Source organism: Sphaeramia orbicularis, chromosome 2, assembly GCF_902148855.1.
Source record: "Sphaeramia orbicularis chromosome 2, fSphaOr1.1, whole genome shotgun sequence".
In the NCBI taxonomy this organism is placed as follows: domain Eukaryota; kingdom Metazoa; phylum Chordata; class Actinopteri; order Kurtiformes; family Apogonidae; genus Sphaeramia; species Sphaeramia orbicularis.
In genome coordinates, this window is record NC_043958.1 from 28,781,175 (window position 1) to 28,802,685 (window position 21,511).

The 21,511-nt window shown below is 39.9% G+C and overlaps 1 protein-coding gene across 1 annotated transcript in view; it reads right to left on the reverse strand.

Moving 5' to 3' along the window:
- Nucleotides 1-2,864: 2,864 nt before the first annotated feature.
- LOC115433368 (bone morphogenetic protein receptor type-2) overlaps nt 2,865-21,511 on the reverse strand; it is a 34,252-nt gene continuing 15,605 nt past the window's right edge. The window contains exons 2-13 of the mRNA XM_030154744.1: nt 19,828-20,013; nt 19,559-19,738; nt 15,819-15,926; nt 15,546-15,637; nt 13,448-13,678; nt 10,002-10,116; nt 8,638-8,798; nt 8,370-8,517; nt 8,063-8,199; nt 7,060-7,232; nt 5,629-6,974; nt 2,865-4,721 (exon numbers count right to left, since the gene is read on the reverse strand). Coding sequence (XP_030010604.1) covers nt 4,468-4,721; nt 5,629-6,974; nt 7,060-7,232; nt 8,063-8,199; nt 8,370-8,517; nt 8,638-8,798; nt 10,002-10,116; nt 13,448-13,678; nt 15,546-15,637; nt 15,819-15,926; nt 19,559-19,738; nt 19,828-20,013 — 3,131 coding nt within the window. The 3' untranslated portion in view covers nt 2,865-4,467. The remainder of the gene's footprint in view (nt 4,722-5,628; nt 6,975-7,059; nt 7,233-8,062; nt 8,200-8,369; nt 8,518-8,637; nt 8,799-10,001; nt 10,117-13,447; nt 13,679-15,545; nt 15,638-15,818; nt 15,927-19,558; nt 19,739-19,827; nt 20,014-21,511) is intronic.

Genomic DNA, 21,511 nt, shown 5'->3' on the forward strand with positions numbered 1-21,511 from the left:
GCTGGTCTCTGCGCCTAAAGGTAACCTTCCTAAATATAACTGTGCACATTGGGATCTCTGCCTTTTGTTTAATTTCTACCACACATAGGGTTCTACATTGTTTTTTATGACATGAGAAACATTTTGCCCAAGTAAAATGAATGGTAAATTGTAAAATAAATAAATAAATAAATAAAAAATGAATAAAAAGTAGGACATGTGAAATGGTCAACTTAAATGCTTTTTTAGTGAGTTTATATTCACAAATGTATTTGAAATTCTCAAATTAAGTTTAAATTATGTTGGAATGCCCTTTAAAAGCATTACATTTAAGTGTTTAACACCTTAACATCCTGATTTTGACCTGGCAAGAAGAAAAACACTCAGCTGTAATTTGTATCAACACAAAATTCAGCATCCCATTTTGATCCATTACTTTTAAGCCATAGAACGGCCTCCTGAATGAACATTGAACACCAAAGTGAACAATGATATCAGGAACACATGTACTTTCCCATTTTATGAGCCAAATTGTGTGCTGTGAAACATTTTGGATCTCTGCCAGTGTAGGTGTAAATACAGTACATCTGCTCTCATCACCTAGAGGCATTAGCCTCTTAAAAAGTCATTAGAATAGATATAAAATAAATCTGAGCTTCTGCTTTTAATGTAATAATAATAATAATAATAATAATGTAATAATCATTATCAAATGATTTGATTGAAATAGCACATTTAAAAATAACAAGTTAATAGGGATTGTTTTTAATATAGACACTTGATAATTAAGTTAAGTTAAAGGGAAAACCAAAATCTTTGTAAGGTAAGTATATTTTAGTTGATTTTTTTGTATGAATTAATTGACATACAAATATCATATTATTATATAACACATAAAAGTGTATACATGTACCTTATCGGGTAAACATACAGATGGGTGAGAGATTTTGTTGTTACTTTCCTTTTCAAGCTAAATTACTGTTGTGAAAAAGGCCTGTTAGATCTGTTAGGTGAACTGGAAATCACACTAAAAAGTCTGATCATAGTAAAACCTGAGTTCCCACTTTGGATGGGCTACTAATTGTACCTCGAGTTTAAAAAAACAAACTATTAAAACAAACAGCTGCCAGGAATACAGATTAGAAGACAAAACATAAACTGATAAACTCAAAGAAGAAATAACATTGACTGTTTGGTTCTAATACGATGAAAAACAGTGATTGTTTTTTGTACTTTGATATGATTTAGCTCTGTCCTAGATGAGTAGCTGATTCTTCATTTTTAGTTTCTATCCCTGACCAACTAGAGTACTCCACATTTTTTTCTTCAGCTCTTTCTAAGCTAAAGAAAAAATTGTGGAGTACTCTAGTTGGTTGGTGTTGGGCCTCTGTATACTGCTGGAAGGGATCCAATTCTACAAACCTGTGACAATTAGTTGTTATAACGATACATAATCAGTGTTTTCCCTTCCTTTATGAGGCTTAGATACAGCACCCAAGCCATTCAGGCCACCACCTACTGCATGCCACATTAATTTGAAAGCAAAGAGACAATCAAACCTAGCTACAATGGCTTTTCTCAGCTCTAATGGTTGTCAGCAATCCCCAGTGTACTTCTTATTTATTTATTTATTTTTAATAGTTTAGCCGTTTTTGTATAAAGGCAATAATAGTGGTCCAAAGTGATATGACATCAGACTGTAAAACACCTTAGTCAACAGTAGACCACATACTAAACTGATGATTACTTGTTTAATTTCTATTTTGCTTTCTTTAGATTCCTCAACTTGATTGATAGCGATGGGTTACTAAAAATAATCTCTACTTTTATATTTTCTTACTGAAAAAGATAATTTTTTTAGTGGCAGGTCCCCAAGAACTCTACACCTGTGTCTACTCTTCTACAAATATAAGGTAACAATCCTACTTATTGCTTTTTTTTCAATAATTAGTTTTGCTATTATACTTAAATAATACACATTAATCTTAGAAATGAATGTACAGGCAGGTGATGAATTAAAGGAAAAAAAACAACACAAACTGGGTCTACCACACACCTCCAGAACAGCCTCAGTGCTCTGTGAACTTTGCTGGACAATTAAGACCATTTTCCCCAATGATATTCCTTTATTTCATGTTTTGATGATGTAGAGAACATGTTGGTCCAAAATGTCCCATAAGGTGTTAGAGTTGAGGGCCATAGCAAATGGTTCACAAAAGGCTTTCCACTGAATTTATCACTCGTCTGTATTTATGTATATTAATAGCTATGGCTTCCGGCAGTGCTGAAATGAATTTCTTTTTCATGCAGTGTTTGATCATTAACCTTACCACATTTCCAAAAGAAAGGTGGCTGCGCATAATGCAGCAAAAACAGAATAATCTATTTATTCACAAGAGACTTGGGTGGTTGGAGAGTTTAGAAGGTCTCTTTCTCGTAATTTTAGATTATTCTTACCATATCTGTGTGCAAAAATGTGGGAAAGTTAGAGCAGACAATTAATAAACAAGCTAAACAAAACTCAGGAATGTCCACTGGGGACAAAGTGATTTTGCTGAAGTACTGTGTGTACACAATATAATGGTAAGGAAAATGGTGTAATTTGATATTATATTGATGTATCTATAACTAGAAGCACTTGGAGAGCACAGACCTCCGCCAAGGCAGATCAGTGCCGCCCCCCCCCCCGATCACCACCAAAATTTAATCATTTGTTCCTTGTACCAGTATCAACATTTCCTAAAAATTTCATCCAAATCCGTCCATATCTTTTTGAGTTACCTTGCACACAGACAGACAGACAGACAAACCAACGCTGGCAAAAACATAACCTCCTTGGCGGAGGTAATGATGAGCCTGCAATCCAATTGAGACAAGTCCTTAACTATGAGCAACAATTATTTCATACATTTATTGAGATTTCTTTTCATATTGACTCAAAAATGTTAACAGAAACTGTACCGAGCAGACGCATAGCAATGGAATCAAAGGCCATGTCCATTGAATGCATAACAGAGTTCCATAAAAATGATGCAAATATTAATGCAGTACACATACATTGTTTTTTTCATACAAATTACAGATTACAAAAACATAAATGAGATCTTTTCATATGCCCTGAAGCAGCGCTGAAAATACAGAATGAATACAATGACATTTCAGCACGCCTGTACAGCGCTAGGCCCCAATGACTATAATGCTTGCTGACATTAAGAAAACACAACACATGCTCACTGGCACACGCATACTTAAATCATTCACTCCAACACCAAAGGATGAGACAACAAGAAGCAGAAATAATATCCAGCGTGCTTCAGAGGAGTTTGGTTTTTTCTTTTTAGACTTGTGTCTGGTTTCTGACAGAGTCCGAAGAGTAGAATCTGGGCTTTTTATAGTGTTTCTGGTCTTTCAGTCACATATACGTAGACAGCTAAACACACAGTTGAAACAGTCCACAGTGAGGTCAGGTGATAGTGGTACAGCGATTTAGTCGGACACTGTTACAGATCCCTCCATAGATTTGATTCTGGTGACTGTAGTGTTAACAGACCCCAAATCTGGAACCATTCTGGGTGTAATTGTGCAAGCAGAAGTTCAGGAAACCAACTCGTTCAGTCAGCTAGGATTGAGTGTTAGCGTGTGCGCCCCCTTTAAGATTAAAAGTCCAGAGAAGAAGAAAAAGAGAGAGGATTGTCATCCATCCTCTCCTCTAGAGTCAGGGGGTTTGATAGTGTATGGTGAATTGTTTAGAAACAATTGTGACTATACTTAAGTGCAATGAAGATTAACATACCAAAATAATGAAGGGATAAAACAATGATGAAAGTAATGGAAGCGATTAAACATTGAACGCATCTAAAAGCTACATCCTATTGCACAATTAAAAATTATGACACAAAAAATGGATACATGGACAAATAAAAGGTATTGCATACAAATCAAGGAAATACAAAAATTAAAGTAGCTTGTTCTGTCTTTTAAGACCGTCAGTTCTTTTACAGAGCCTACTCTTAATGCTTGATACAGCAAAGTACTGGAAAGAGAATGCTCGAAGTGTTGATTGTTTGTCATCGCCTTTTTAAGTTTAGAGACCATGTCTTGTCATGGTCGCAACAAATAGGACTTTTAAACACTGATTTTCTCTGTTCAAAGTGCACATAGAAAAAGAAATCCACTCAAAACGCTGCTATGCTCATGAGGACAAAACAGAAAACACGAAGCAAACCAACCAAGGGAGATCAATAAACCCACAGAAACAAAAGCGGATGAGAATGCTGCATAGCTGGATTCCATTTAAAGCAATGCCGTCATCAGAAAGACACACAGGAGCGAGACAGACCTAATTACTGTACATGATCAGACTCGACTGTTTGTTCACAAGACACTCGATAGCTTCCTCTTGCTGATTTTGAATCAGACCAGAGAGCTGAACAGACAAAAACCAAATGCTCTCTGTGGTGCTTTTCAGTCCTGTAGGAGGGTCCATGTTCACACATGTGTGTCACTGGGCTCACTGGCCAAGTTCCCCCCTTGAAGGTAGATAGCAGAACTGGACTTGGGCCGGTTGTGGCTGTGGCCTTGACCATGAGTAGAACCATTGTTATTGACTTCTGGCCCCCTGGTATCTGTTGAGATGACCCATGTAGTCGGCCGCCACTTCTTCAGGGAATAAGGCGTTTTGACGCGCTTCTTGATTTTATCTGCTGTGCCCAATGCTCCGTCTGGCTGCACCAAACCCTCCTCTGGAAAACACAGAGGGACACTCATCAGTATCTGGAGGCAAATGTTTAAATGTGAATACAAAGAGAGTAATTGTAATTTATCAAGATATTTGGAAAAATTTAAATTACATAAAAATACAGAACTGCCAGGACTTCATGACATTATGATTACAATGAGTCATGATTTTAGTCTCACTGGTCATATTAGCATTTAATTTTTAATGGTGATTTTTTCTGGGCCTGTACTGAACTAGGAACTTCATTAAACTTTCAAGACACCAATGTTTCACTTAAAACAGTATGTTGTATCCTACCTATACCTATATTAAAAAAAATTGTACCCAAGCACACTGCAGTTTTGATAATCTTGATAACTGGTTCAGTCCTATCAGAATACACTCCACATTTGGATCCTTGAAATACTGAAAATAATACTGTAAAACTTAACAGGTTATATATGACTGATCCATATAATTTACACTGGACGCTTATCACAAGTTTTGAAACTGTGAGCAGTGCAACAAACCGCTTCCAAAGTTGAATATAGCTCAAATTTTTTGCCTTATCCATGTATATTCCATGAGTTAACTGCAGGATTGCAGTGTGAATGTATTTCCAAAGGGGCCTCATCAAACTGAGGTCAGGTTGTCTCATTACACACATTCAGACTATAGAGTAGTTTTTGATCTAAATGAAATTTTCAGAATGTTATTTAGATGACATATTGTTGTTTTGACATTTCTACTGATCCTCAATGACATGACCAGGTTCGAGTGGTATAAAATCCAAAACTTCTCTCTTTGAGACATAAAAACTCTATGTATGAAACTACTGGACAGCTGGAGCTCTATAGATGTCTGAAATGTATTTTTGGACATGGAAAACACCAAGTCTACCGCAATGAACTGGAGTCAGTATGTGAAATCACCTAGTGATGCCAGGTCCATGGTTGTGAAGGACAGGTCGAGGGAGTTGGGTCTCTCAGGCCTGCGAGCCCGTGGCTGTCTGAGCAGGGCCTCCCCTCGCATGGTGACGGAAGCTTCTCCTTGGGGGTTTGAAATGACAGAGCCAGGGCCGGAGCCGGAGCTTTCTCCCGGAGGCCCGCCTGTGGTCTCTCTGCTGCCTCCCTCTGCGCTTGCAGTCTCCTCTCCTCCATCACTCTCTCCTTCACTCTCCCCATCCCCCTGGCCATGGCCTGTGTTGCTGTTGTTGTTGTTAGTGTTGGGTCGAGCTGAACGGAGAGCTGCAACACTCGAACTGGCATCTCTCGGATCAGGCTGCTCACGCTCTCGGCTTAAAAGTGGCTCGTGTTCATCTGGGCTGGCTGTGATGACACCTAGACTCAATCTGCTGTCATCTGACCGCAAGGCTCCGGATCCATTTTGAGTTATGCTGGATCCTCCAAACCCTGTAGCCCCACCTGCTGCCATGGATGAGAGAGCCCCGCTGGCATGGCCATTAGCACTACCATTAACATGTGTGTCTCGTAGAACAGGTATGTTGTTTGTGCCTGTACCTCTGTGGGCCTCCACAGCAGTGTTTGTGCCTGTTACTGCACCAATGTTCATCTTTGTGCCCTCCACCTGACGCAGGTTGGACTTCCCAGAACGTCCAAACTTGAACCTGAGTGAAGATGATGACGACTCCTTCTTCGTGGGCTTGGTACGCAGGGGCAGACTAGACGGTCTCTTGGGCAGGTTCTGCTGCTTGGGCAGGGGGAAGATGGTGGTGGGTATGGCCACAGCTGGGTCTGATGCACCTGAGGCCTCGCTGGCCATCTTGATGAGTGGATAAAGAAGGCTTGAGCTGCCAGGACTGAGTGGGTCTGGAGAGCAGAACTGCTTCTGTGAGTGCTCCATCAGGTTCTCATCTGAGCTCTCCTTCAGGTTCTTATCAACCTCTTTAGGGTCAAGCTTAGTTGTTTCCAGGTCCTCCTGGGTCAAGTGGAGGCACACAGGGACCGTTGTGGCCCCTGTAGATCCTTCAGACTCAGAGATGATGGTGGTGGTTGTAGTAGAGGCTGATGGACTCCCTCTCAGGGCCAGGCCAGCTCCACTAGTGCTGCTGCCCTCTGGGCTTGGCAGACGGGCATTGGCTTGCTGCTGGCGTTCTTGGTTGATGGAATTCCTGTTTCTTTCTCCAGTCCCACTCACAGCTCTGCCACTTACAGAGCCAGTGGTTTCAGCCTGTGTGTTTTTAGCCACACCCTCGTGCTCTTCGATGTAGGTTGAGGGATGGTCTGTGTATGGACCAGACTTCGGCGTCATACGATTTCTAGTGTGAGACAGAAAAAGAAAATATTCAAGATGCAGCTGAAAGGAGAAACACAAACCAATGTGGAGTGTGTTTATGTCCATACCTCTCATTGTGTAGTGTGGTGGACATGGGGTTAAGTGTAGGGCTGACAGATTTAGAGCGGTCCCAAATGAGAAGCAGCTCTGCCAGTCGTTCTTCAGCACACTGGGCTGTAAGCCGGGCCTCTGCATCCTGGTCCCAACAGTCCTCCATTGTCTCTTTTAGAGAGCGAACCGCCTGGAAACAACAACTTTATATTTAGCTATCTGTATGTTTAAGTACATCACTGAATCTGTATTGAACAGGCATATGTTAATTCCATAAAATTAGACATATTTCTAGCTTTACTGGCTGACTCCCACCAAATACCTTCATGGATTTCCCTACAGTTAACTAGAGGTCTTTTGCAGGTTTCAACAACTTAAATTTAAGACTGTTAAACCTTTTTATGATAATTATGAATACAATTTAAGATCTAGTTCATGTAAAGTGGGTCATGCTAGGGCCAGATTTTGGTGATGTTCCCATGAGAATACACATTAATGGGTGGTTCTCTTTGAGTGGCTACATGTTTTTCTGACTTCCATGGCACTATAACGCCTTCATACTGTAATTTCAGGGTGTTGCAGCAGGTTTGTAATTTGTTATTTTTAAATGGTTTCAACAGTGCTATAAATGAGATGTTCTGAAGCCAGACATTGTTAAACCTGTAATACACCATATTAGATATCACTACAGTAACATAAACTGAACCAATTTTAACTTTTTATTTCACCAAGTATCCACTACATTTGTCCACATGCCACATTGTGACACACTTGCACATTGTGCATTTGTGGTTAATTGGTAGTTTCATTGCAATAAATACAAAATTTGCAAAAAAAAGAGTGTTGTCTGTTTAAAATTGTACTTTTAAAGGATCAAAATTCATATTACTGGATATTTGATTTTTAAAATGCCTGTAGAAACCCTGTGATTTGGTTCACAATGTACTGATAGTGTTTATTTATGGTTTTCACAATACAATAACCTAAATTGTAGCTCTGCTCTCTTGCGCACACACATACCAAACTGTTCTCTTTCCAGGCCTCAGGGAATTTGGGCCGCTGCTTCTCCCTGGACACAAGGACCTGCATGTCCTCAAACGTCGGGTGGTTTCCTGCCTCAGCCTGAAAGGCCATCTGGTATTCTGGCACAGATTCTCCTAGAAAAGGACAGGAGGAGAAAGGATGTCTTATATATGTCTATCAGGCCCATACATTAAGTCAACCTATGAATATACTGGCTTGTTCATTTTTTTCTGGTTTGATAAATAAATTCTTGATGGTTCATTCAACTCTGTGCATTCAGCTATGGTCTGTGTGGCTTGCTCACCGGGGAAAAGGTCGGTACATCTCATGAAGGTCTCCCAGTAGACCAAACCAAGGGCATACATATCCACCTGCTTCAGCGCCGACTCACAGTCTCTCAGGTTCACTGCCCCCTCCAGCACCTCTGGGGCCATGTAGCGGATTGTGCCGACCTGGGAGACAGGAGAAATAAATAAGGATTTTGAACGGGAAGGGGATCAGAAAAGGGATCAAAGAAAGACGAGAAAAGAAAAATCCTAAAAAACTTTTCTTCTAAATTCTTTTACACTCACTTCACTTATAGCAGCATTTTCCTCCTCCCCATGACGTGCCGGCCTGTTTCCTGTCAGCTTCATGGACAGGCCGAAATCAATGATGACACATGTGCCATCAGCTTTGACGAGTATATTCCGGCTGTTCAGATCCCTGTGGGAAACTGCAGGCTTATACAAGTCTTGAAAGAGGAAGAGAGAGAATGAAGAGAAGATGTGACAATGAAAGTGGGCTCATTTATCTTTCATTAAAAATCAAAAGCCATTTTCTCAAAATTCCTTGCTACCCTGACATAGTGTTGAGTTTTTGTTATGTGCTAATGATGATAACATCCAGAAAATCCTTTCAAACAGCATCCCGTTTCCCTCATTACTCATTGTTCACCAAAACAGGCTGCACTTGTCAACAGAGAGCTAAACCCACTAATCTAATCTACAACAATGGGATTAAGACTGAATCAGAGTAGCCTCTGCCTGCACTATTTCGCAGTCCAGCAGAGGGTGCACTGAGCAAGAGGGAAGTTCAGTCAGCCAAGCTTTCCTGCCTACTACTGATGTGCAGAATGAGTGGGGGAGGATGATGATGACTGTACCCAAGCCCAAGAGACTCTGCTGTTAGCGGCTATACACAAAGCAGACAAACACCAGGTCCTTCTTTAGGTTTTGTTGCCTCCCTGTGTGCTGTCCTCTGGTCTACCGATCACTTGAGCTCCTTTGATTCTTCCCTTTTGTAAGCCCTGTATTTGTCACACGCTTGCACAAAAAGAATTACTTCTGTCCCTTCACTAGTCTCCGTGCTCCACAGCCCTGGTCTTTGCGAGTGCAGTTAGTTTGTTTGATGTGAAAAGAGGAGCCGAGCTGAGGTTAGATGATGCGGAAAAAAAACAGTAACTGTCAGTTCTGCCTCTGAAGAATGATTTCATTGAGCCACAGGATATTCCCTCGTCATCTGAATCCCTATCTTGCCTTCCCCCTATTTTATCCCTCTCTCCATTTTTCACTCTAGCTTGAGGCCAGTCTATAAATACCCTTGGCATGAGGTGCATCCAGTGTGTGTTTGTGTGTGTATCAAATGCGAGGATGCAAAGCGCTCCAAGCTAAACAGACCCACGTGGAGCTCCAGTGTGGAGGTCCTAAGACGGCTCAAGCACTGGGTATTGAGACAGGAAGAGAGAGCAGCACAGGCCTTTCTTAGTTATTCTAAACTAACACAGTTAAAGACACAAAAAGCTTTTCCATTTTGCACCACGATTCTCTGTCTGGGTTTGTGTTTTCAGTAACAGATGGAAGCAGCAGCCTTGGAACTTGAGCCTGAGTAAACTGAGCAGTTATGTAATTAACTGTGAGTGTGTGTGCATGTGTCTTTTCTGTGTCCTCCAGCTCACCTCCTTTGAAGAGCTCAGTGTGCAGGTACGCCAGGCCACGGGTGACAGAGTGAGCCAGCCGACAACTGCTGACCCAGTCGTTGGTTTGTACACTCAGGTAGCGGCTCAGAGAACCCTGAAGAAGGAATGATGAGGAGCCAGGATGGAAGAAAAGGTGAGGAGGGAGCAGAGAATAGATGGGGAAAGATTGAGAGTGTGAAGTGGGGGACAGAACACAGAAGAAATTAAACAACAGCATCACTTGCATAAACTGACAGATGAGAAGAGACAGAGATAGGAGGAAAAAAATAGCTGACTCCAGGATTGTCACTTCAAACACAAGTCAACAAACATCAACTGATAGTGTGTCCTACCCCCTTACTCACATACTCTCACTCCCAGTAACACAGAGCAAGAGACTATTGTTCAATTAACTGAATCCCAGGAGGATCACACCCAACAACATAATACAGAGATTCCTCACTCAATTAACATTGAAAATCCGTCTTTGTGATGGACCATTTTATCAGCTTGTCAGTGCTTATCTATCTGAATTTATGCAAATGGCTGATTTACACTAGGTTTCATTCAAAACAACATTTTTTATTGTTTGGAATTTGGAAGGAATTTAGTTAAAGATATTAAGTGTATTTTTTAAGCGAAGTTGACATGAATCATTTCCAGTGAGAAACATGCCATATTCACTCTAAGCTCTCCCAGTTCATTTCAGGTTTTTCTTGAAATAATTCAAGACAGCAATAATGAAATTTATGGACCTTACAAGTTTCGACTCCCACTGAGTTATGAACCTCATTAAGGTTGGTCCTTTGAGCTAAATTTCATCATTAGTATGTGTACTCACAGCCGCACCGAATGATAATTTTTCCACTGAACTGAGTTGAAATTTGAACATCCAGAGAAACCCTGAGGATAATTTGCAACACGTATTCATGTATATTTAACAGAAGCTGCTGAAATCAAATTAATCAACATAAGTAATTTGTTATTGACTGTACAATACTTTAGTCAAGTACTGTCATTTTAAAATGTCTTAAAAATGATCTCCACTTGAAAACACATTTTGCTTACATGAACCTTTAATATCGTTATATCATATCTACCCAAGTTATTTTGTTTTGCAAAAAAAATTAAATGCCACCGACCTTGGTTAATATTATTTTGGAGATGGAAAACCCACATCTTCAAGACATATTTTCTAAAGACGAATTATTTGAATACTTCCCGAAATGTTAATAATAATTGGAGATATGTAAGGATTTTGAAACTGGGGGTGGGGGGGGTGGGGGGGTGGGGGGGGGGTGGTGGTGCAAAATACTCGTTAAACTTATTCTTACTTAGGTACATTTCTCTCTCCGTTTACTTCGCTCTGTTGCCTCTTTGCCACCACTCTCGAGTGAGCCGCAGTTGAGCCGGACAGGAAGATGAGACTCCAGTGTTTGTTTTTCAAAATTAAGTTATTTGTAGAGCAGTGTCACATTTCACACTCTTATTATGGTCCATAATTGTGCACCAATATAGACTTTATGTTTATATGTATCCGTTCATATACTATAATTTACATCTGTAACATCTGAAAAAAAAAAAGATCGGAGTTCTGAAGGCATGGCGGCTTTTATTTTGGTGTGGCGGTGCACCACAATCATTTACATGTAGCAGAAACTGTATCTATAATGGTCTTGTAACTTCCATCTTAACTTCATGTTAATCTTGATAACGATGGATGGATGACAATGATGTGTTTTAAGAAGATAATTAACCCCATGAAAATGTTTACCAGAAATGATTGGATATCATTAATTTCCTTCCTAATTATCTCATCAACCTAGATAATCTATTACTGCTCAAACTCTGATGCATAAACACACAATAAAAAACACACATACACATGCATACACTTAATCTTTTCTCTCAAAATCAATCATCGTGCAATTCGTGCATCCGCTACTAAACGAAATTACATTACATCTGTTCGTTTGCAATAAATTATATTATTGAGTATTATTTACTTGAATGCAAATGCATTATCTGTCCCAGACTCATGTCCTTGCTTGCACTGTGTTGCCATGAAAACATGCATTGCAGTGATGTTGTGATGCATAATAGACTCCTTTCATTGGGTGGCTGGTGGTCAACTGACTTCTAATTAGGATGCTGAAGGCTTTTGACAGCAAATGCTCAGTTTTAAGGCACATTAATACTGAAGAAAAGCTGGAGGCAGTTGTGAGCATTTTAGTGCTGACGTTCAGTCCTCACATCAGCTTTGTCTGCAGGAAAAGCTTAGATGGTTTAACCATTAGTGTATATATACTACTGTGCAAAAGTTTTAGGTGGCCTTTAGATTTGTTGTTTTTGCAGCATTGAAGTGCATGTTTATTTCTCAGTCTCTTTTCTTCAGACACAAGAAAATACAGGAAATATGTGCACAGCCTTAAAAGACACACGAAATGGATTGGAAAGGTTAAAGTCAGTATTTAGTGTGACCCCTGACCCCATGACAAGAAGCAGCAAAAACTGTTAGAAACATCTGGCATGTGTTGAATGAAACCTGGAATAAAAAAAATAAAATAAAAATCAGAAAGTGAATGCCAAAAATGTCATATTATCTGAACAAAAGGATTAAAGACATGTTGAGTGTAAAAGGAAGGCCACACTAAATACGACCACAAAAATATTTTTGCAGAACATTGTGATCTCACGGTGAAGCTGATCTTTAACTTTTTGGATATACTATGTCCTAACATCATTATATCCTCAGGTGATTCCCAACCCACTCACCTACCTCCCCAAGTTCATGTCAGGTCTTTTTTTTTTTTTTTTTTTTTTTTAAATACATACTTTACTGTAGTATTTACAACAGTAAAAACAAAAGGTTCAGTGAAAAAAAAACACAGCTTCTATAAACCAAAGTGGTCATATTTAGTGTGACCTTCCTTTTACACTTAACACGTCTTTAATCCTTTTGTTCAGACAATATGACATTTTTGGCATTCACTATTTTTTATTCCAGGTTTCATTCAACACATGACAGATGTTTCTAATGGTTTTTGCCACTTCTTGTCATGGGGTCAGGGGTCACACTACATACTGATTTTAACCTTTAGAACCCATTTAGTTCCATATTTTGTGTGTCTTTTAAGGCTGTGCACATATTTCCTGTATTTTCTTGTGTCTGAAGAAAAGAGACTGAGAAATAAACATGCACTTCAATGCTGCAAAAACAACAAATCTAAAGGCCACCTAAAACTTTTGCACAGTAAAATACACACACACACACACACACATATATATATATATATATATATATATATATATATATATATATATATATATATATATATATATATATATATATATACATATACATACACATATATATAATTTTTTTGCTTCTTTGAATCCTTGCTGAACTTTTTTTTCTTTGTTTAGCACCTATCCCTTTTACTCACATGTGGGTAGTAGTCCATGACCAGTAGGTACTCTGTTCGGCCCTCTGGGCCTGTCCGCTCATCTGCAGCAACATATCTGGCGATGTTGTCATGCTCCAGCAGTGGGAGCCTGTAGATGGAACATTCATTGAGGAAGTTCTGGCGGTTGGCTGCAGTGAAGACCTTCACAGCTACGGGCCGCTCATCCAAAGAGCCGCAGTACACCGCACCATATCGGCCACGCCCAATCAGCTGAAATGGGAAAGGATCATTTTGCATGTGCTATGCATTATCAGGTAAAGATGCACAAAAACTACAGGAAGTCAACATAAAGAAACAAAGCTACCACTATTAAAAAAGGCAGCCAGCCAGACAGACTGAACTAAGAAAATAAACAAATCATTCAATTAGAGTCCCTAAATTAGCCAGAGCACAGCAAGCCATTAAGGTCCAAATATTCTGTTTTAAATGCCATCTGCCTTTTAGTAGGAAATGAATTCAGGAGGAGTGCATGTTTTTGTCTAGTTTCCACCTCCATGTCTGCTTTACTGTTTATCTGCAGCTATAAAGTTCACTGGGAACGCATCAGGCTCTTGTTTTGTCTGAGAATAGCTCCCTATACAATGAGTGTGATGTGAAAGAACGTGTGCATGCATTTGATGTGATAAGACACAAGGACGGTGTCCTGAATTCAACTCCTGCCTGAAAAGACATCCCTCCTCTGCACTAGAGTCTGAAATGCAGTTAACAGGTGTCTAAAGAAAGGAAAAATATCAGTGCATCTATGTCACTGGTTCATTATGTTCCATACTGATTGGTGGTTTGTCTAATTTGTCAAGAAGCACGGCTTCAGAACCATTCTCTGAGAAACTATACCAGCCGTTTCACATGTTTTTCCTTACCACCATGACTTGGATTTATTTGAAGTCATTAAAATGTAGTAACTGTCATGCTTGAGTCTAATTTTGTCTGGTGTGTTAGCTTTTTGTGGCTGGGATTAAAGGAGGCATCTATCTGATGGATGCATGCACTGGTCTAGTGCATTTCCCAAAAAAAAAAAAAAAAAAAAAAAAAAAAGAAAGAAAGAAAGACAAGAGAAGAGAAGAGAAGCAAGCTGGTTGCTTGCAGTGACAATTTAGCTTTTATCTGACATATCAGTGTGAGCAGCACAAAAATAGCCTTGTATTGCAATGGGCATTTGAGAACATCTTCCTGTTGGACAAGTCAGGATATGATAAGCTTTTATATGAAAGGAAATAACTAAATGGATGAGTTTTTTTTAGAATAGTTTAACTGTCTTGCTTCCTTCTTTTTTTTTTTTTTTAAATTCCTCCCCCTGAATGTACCAGCACTGTAGCTAAATATTACTCTGTCTTCATTGACTTTCTATCACAATTTGAGCTCTCCCACTTCCATATTGAGTTTTCAGGATCCTATGTCAGTGTAAGCATAATCCTATTTTTGTGTGCCGGGACCTGTCACTTAATATGTCCTGTTGTGATCCAATGATCAAAAGTCACATTGAAACGACAAATGTAACTGTACACCTTGATGTATTTTGGGGCAAATTTTTGCCTCAGTGCTATTTGTTTCTCCTTTCTCTTCCCAGCTCTTGCCTGCCTTCTTCCTCTTGTTTATGTACTGTACACACCCTGTATGTTGAGCTGCTGCAGCCAGAGGAGAGCACTCCATGTCTGAATCAATGATACTAGTTTTCATCATATAAAAACAGGCAAGAATAAATCCACAGGATTTGGGATGTAGATGACGTACTGTTAACACCTTAATGCTGCTTTCATATTGCAAACATTACTACCAAATCCAGCATTTTTTAGGTAATGTGCGACTTTAACAGTAATGTTACTAAATCTCTGAGTGGCTGCAATGCCATAAAATTATTTGCTGTAGCTTCTGTATTGGCTCCCTTCAGGCTTATTAAGTTAAAGAGACTCAAGTTACACAGTGTCATGCTGGCATGCTGCACCACTACACTGAATACTTTGGCTCTTTTCTGAGCCGGAAAACTGATTCACTTCCAGTGATGAACAGATGACTAACACCAAACTAAAAATATTTCATACAGGGTCCAGAGATGAAACAAATGGATTTGGCCACTAACCTCCAGTAGTTTAAGATTGTCCAGGTCCAGTGAGCTCTCAGAGCCAGCAGCCTCCATCATGTTCAGGTTGTGGAGGCCTTGCTTACCATCTCCTATTAACATACACACAGAGTTCACAGCCAAGTCAGTATATAGCAGAGACAGTCTAAAACTTGAAAAAATAAAAGCTACAAACAGCAGATCTGTGAGCTCATTATGAAATGTCCAAAAACATTTAAATGGCCTTGCATAATGAATGTCTCTTTTTCGCAGTGTGGCGCCATGGTAACTCACCGTGCATCATGCGGTACCCAAAGAAGGCTGCTACAGCAACCACAGCCATCACGGAGACTGTTGCCAGGGCGATAATTATTGTCTCTTCGCAGCGCAGTGCACGAGTGGCTAAAAGGGAGACACATCAAAACAAAAGTGCAAATCAAACTGTGACCTTTGATGATGAAGACCATTCCAGTGCCTCTGACTTGTGAGGAGCCAGTATTTACACAAAGTGAGAATTGAGCAATTTCTTAAGTGCACTTGAACAGTCTGCTGAATATTGGGTTGATTCATTGATTCAACTGGGCTTATAGTCTGAACCAGCGCAATGAAAAACAACAGTTTCAGTAATTGCTGCCGAGCAGGAGGCACTGCAGTCCACACACACCTATCAAACACCAATCAAAAACACCTATCAAAACAGTTTTTGTTTGGTGGCCAGTTTATGAATTATTTTTAAGAACGCAAAACAAACACATGTCAGTTTTATATTATTCTTCTCAAAAGAAAGATCAATAAGCACACGCATGAAACAACTTTCACACATCCATTAACATCACACATGGCTACAAATTCCAAGGTATGCAAGTATACCTGTTTGTGGACAATCAATCAAAAGAAATGGAAAAAAAAAAAAAAAAAAAAATCCAACATCAATTAAACCAAACAACCATGAGGAATGGTCAACAGACTGGAAGGCAGTGTAAGAAGATAGAAGCAGTGGATGTGTGAGAAGTGAATGGAGAGTGAGAGAGAATAAAAAATATGTAAATAGTGTACAGAGCAAAGTGGACAGATGAAGGTGGTAGCAGCAGTTAGCTGAGGTGGCTGCTGCTTCAGCTGTCAGGCATTTGTGATTAATGAGACACTGCATCAGCTATAAGAGCTTCTCTGGAGAGTAGAGACAAACATACACACAACTTAAATATAACAACACTCCTCTCACAGACCTCCACTCTATATTGTGCAGGAATAAAAACTAAAGATCCAGCAGCTGCCTCTGTTACATCAGGCAGCACACTGGTGTTGCTGCGAGACACAAGCTTTATCAATAATTGATGGCTTAGAGAGCCTAAGGGCAGCTCTGACTGACGTACTAGCATGAGCATGCATGTACACAAGCTGGAGGGCATAAAGGCAAGAGGGAAAACACACAAACACACACATATGCAGAGTCTGACAAGACTCCTTTCAAATACCAAGGTCAATGAGTTCATAATCCAGAGGAGGACTGTGCAGGAAGTTGTCTGATAAACAGACACACCCCAACACACTATAAATGTCCAGAAAATTACCAATTACTACCACCAACAAGCTGCATTGTGACTAGAGCTACAGGATGTACAATTTTAGCATCGTAATTGGGCAATAGTCACATTGAAGAGCATGAAATGTAAAGTATAACAAATTAGAAAAATCTTGACATCATCCTACAACTTTACTTTTGCAGCCTGACAGTGAAAGAAAACATGGTACAACCAGTTGTATATTAGCATTACATAAAGGATGTTTCACACTCAAAAAAAAAAAAAAAAAAAGTATGGATATGTAGATATTCTCCCAACAAGATAATCTCAGTTTTTAGAAAATAATTACTTCTGTCCAAATAGAGCTGTTCAAAACATCTGCTGAAAAGGTCTGGATTTTTTAATTTTTTTAAGAGTGTGTGATGGGATTTTCACAGCCCATAGTGTTTTTGAACAACTAAGCTAAAATAACAAAAAAGAATGAGTGTTCCCTACTACTCTGCAGAGAAAAGCTACCATATTATTTATTGATTATTGAATAAATAGTTTTTATTTTTAATCTTTTGTAAAAGTGGTATTGATGTTTTGTGAAACTGGAAATTTTAATTAATAATTAAATTTGCTCCATTTTTCTTTTTCTATATATTATAATGTAGGTGTAAAAGTATGCAGAAATGTAAATGGTCAAATAACAGAAAAAAGCCATCACAGCACCTAAGCCCTCCTCAAACCTAAGCAAAACCCTACCAAAGTATCACCTTGCCTTAAATGTTCTCACCCACGATAGTTGGCTGAAGATCACTCAGACAGCCAAAGTGTTTCTGACTTCTAATACCAGAGTAGTCTGTCACGACATGTCAGGACTTACCAAGAGGAGCAGGACTTAGTGTTAGAATAGTGTTATGAAACACAAACTTGATTTTTCAGTGATTTAATCTGATGCAAAATGTTATTTTCTTCCTCCAACTTTCTCTCGTCTTTGTCTCATCATCTGTCTACACAGGGGAGCAGTCACCGGCACACCCGCAGACAGACAGATACAGCAGACGCCTTGTAATCCATGGAATGCAGAGAGACGACATGCATGGTAGAGTGCGAGTATTTGTGTGTGTGTGTGTGTGTGTGGGCAGGAAAGATGATGAGCTGCTGCCACCACCGTCCTCCCCCTCCCGCCACACACTGCTTTCATTCACAGCTAAAACCTGAGTGGAAAGAACAATTAACAATACATCTGTTTGCTTTGTTCGACACCTCACTAAGAATTTGAAAAACACAAAGAACGTCCACCGAAGCAAAAGGATTCAATATCAACTGCTTCTATTTGCCATTTAGTGCATATAATCCACCCTAGCTGGGAGCGAGGACACAGCTTATCTGTGCAAATGCAAACCAATTCATCTCTGCAATTCAGAGTTGTCAAGGTTCATTATAGGCGGCAATCAGGAAGCTCATTTCTAAGATTTGTGGCTGAATGATGAAGCAGAGGAAGACGAAAAGGGGGCAGAAAGAGAGAAAGTAGCTACAAGTAGGTGTAGGTACTATTTCTCTGATGATATCAAACATCCTTTCTTTTCTGTTAATAGTCTTGTGTTTCCAAACTGCGTGGGCTGGTTTTCACCCTTGCTCTTTGTTAGTCATTTCACTTGCATTTAACTCTCCCCGTTTCGCAAATCATGCTGTAAGAGATGGTTTTGTTTTTGGAAATGTTACTGTATTTTTCAAGACGTTTAAAGACGGAAAAGAGATGAAGCAATATGTCAATAGATTCTGTTAGTACACATCATCCGTGTTAATAAATCACAGCTACCTCCTCATATGGTTTCTCTATTTCACTAATCTTAAATTATGTATATGCATATTAGACAAGGGGTAAAAAGCCTAGTTCAGCCACTGAAAATATGTCAATTTCTCTCAATCACTTTAAGCGTACTAAATTACTGCTTAGTCAATATGAGTTTAGAGCTAAATGAAGGCTTTTTTTATCTACTGTGTGGGGATTGATTGACAGGAGTGACTCCCTGAGTTTGTGTTTATGAAGACAACGCCATGGTGGTTGTGGTTAAAAAGTTACACCAATAACACAGCCAAAGTTTACATTTCCTGAAATGCAATCATCAAACACAATGCATTGACATACTATAAAAGAAGCTGCTGAGATTACTTGACAGAAACATTTCCTGTTTCACCATGCAACCTCACCTCACTCCTATGTTCCACCCACTCATCCATAAAATGGTTGCAACTGGTTTAAAAAAAAAAAAAGCTAAGACGGTGATGGCAAAAATCACCAATGTGAGCCTGATGTCACGTGGCTGTGTACACCTCCTTTACGCAATAATATATATTATTGAACGTGATGCTGAAACAATCTGTCTGGATTGTTAATGGATACTGAGAAAGGAATACAGCTTGCTACAAGACAAGCACATACTGAGCTGTTTTTACAGACTGAAGTGTACACCACTTCAGTCTGTACATGTTGTCATACATGAACACTTTGTATGTTCTTACTGATTGGCTGTGCGGTGGTGGGGCTGGGCAGTGGGAAATCCTCTGTGAAGTTGACGTTACACATGTCACTCCCACAGCAACAGAAATGATATGTCCCGTTCTGAATTTGTGGAGGGAGGTTGGTCACTACACAGCGGTCATCATGGCAGCCCTGGTGGTCACCCAGGTGAGTCCAGCAACCTGAAGAAAGGGCACATTGTCAAAACATACTCAGTGTTTCCATTTATCTAACACAGTCTTGGATAAAGTCTGTTTTTTTTTTTTTTTACCTTGTTTGACCAGTCGCACTTCGCCGGGTGGGCTTTTCTCCCACAGACCGAAACAGTGGCTGCCCTTGGCACATCGGATGGTGGTGTTCTCTGGGGAGACCCGGCCTTCGCCCCCTGCCACTCGCTCCACCTCCCACTGCTGCTGCTGGTCTGTGAAGGCACATTCCCTCTCCTCACCCTGAGCAGCTGCAAGGAAAAATGAGTAGGAGGAGAGTTAAATCACTTACTCGCTGTGTTTTGCTTTTCAGAGCAACAAAGTGAATGAGATAGTGGGAAGACAAAGAGACAGGCACGTCAAATTTTTAGGATGGAGGCAGTTTGTCATTTCGTGGCATCTTGCATCAACATACAAAATGCATATTTGAGAATGGCTTCATCTAAATGAATGTCTTCTCAAAAATATAAAAAAAGACTTTTATTTAGATGAAGTCATACTGATGTTTTGTTCTCTACCAATAGGACTCATCCATGGACACATATGTGTGATGGTCACAGGCTAAAGCTCAACAGAAACACCTGCATATAGGATTACATATTAAGGCTCCCAAATTTAATTAAAAACATAAACAAAAAAGAACATGAAAACACATTCCAGACATTGCAGAGAAAATTAAATGTCACAAAATCAGAAATGGATGTTTAACACAATGCAGCAGCCAGAGCTCTAATTAAAGCTCCTACATTGCCAACTGCATAACAACAACCAATCTGTGTTTAATTTATTTTAAGCCTGTGGGTAAAATTGGTTTTCTATGATAACTCTACAAAAATATGGACAAAAGTACAAGGCTGAAGTACAGACTGCCTTTAGATAGAAAGGAAAGCCAGAATGCCAATCTTAAATGGAGTTGTGAAATGGACAGTGAGCCTAGGAGTGGGCTTGTTGATTTGCAGTAAATGTCTGGGAGAGTCAGAGAGATGGCAGGGAGAAATTTTTTGAGCCAATGTCAGACTGTGTTTGTGTACATAGCCAGCGCTGTGGGTAATCTCAGATAAGGGAAACATGATGTGCCAGTTTGTTTTCCTTACTCCCGGCTCCTCCTTTTCCTCCATCCGGGTACAGGACTAGGGTGGGGAAGAGGAGGGTGGCTGTGCCCTGCCCAAGGTCAATGTAGCCTGTGTGGGCAGAGGGTGACAGGATGGAGTGGTAGCTCTGCTGGGCAACAAGCCAACTCTTCTCCTCTGCTCCCATCCACAGATAAAGCTATCATCCCTGGCCTAATGTGGGCCTCAGCTGCCCTGAACCTGTGGGCCTTCACTGCCTACTGTTTTGTGGGATTGACTCTGCCTACAGGGGAAGCACAATGTACACACGCAAAGTTGGAAAGGAGTTCAAAATAGAGGTTAAATATGTGGAGGAATTTTCATTTTGATGCATTTCAATGAGACTCTGGCACCAACACTGCTGGGGTTAGCAGACCGATTCCCAGCGGCAGGGATTTCTCCACTTGCATGTATTTACAGCGCAAGGTTTAAATCAGAGTTTGACCGATGTTGGCTTTTAACATACTGATATAACGGCAATAGTGTGCAGCAGGGAAAGTCAACTAGCTGGTTAATCAACGATATCATCTCCTCTCCTCTCTCCAAAAATGTCAAGAATGAAAAAACATGCTTATCTGAAGTTAGTCTTTCTCTTTTTTTTTTTACCAAGTGGATAACTGTTGAAGTGAATATCTGTGTC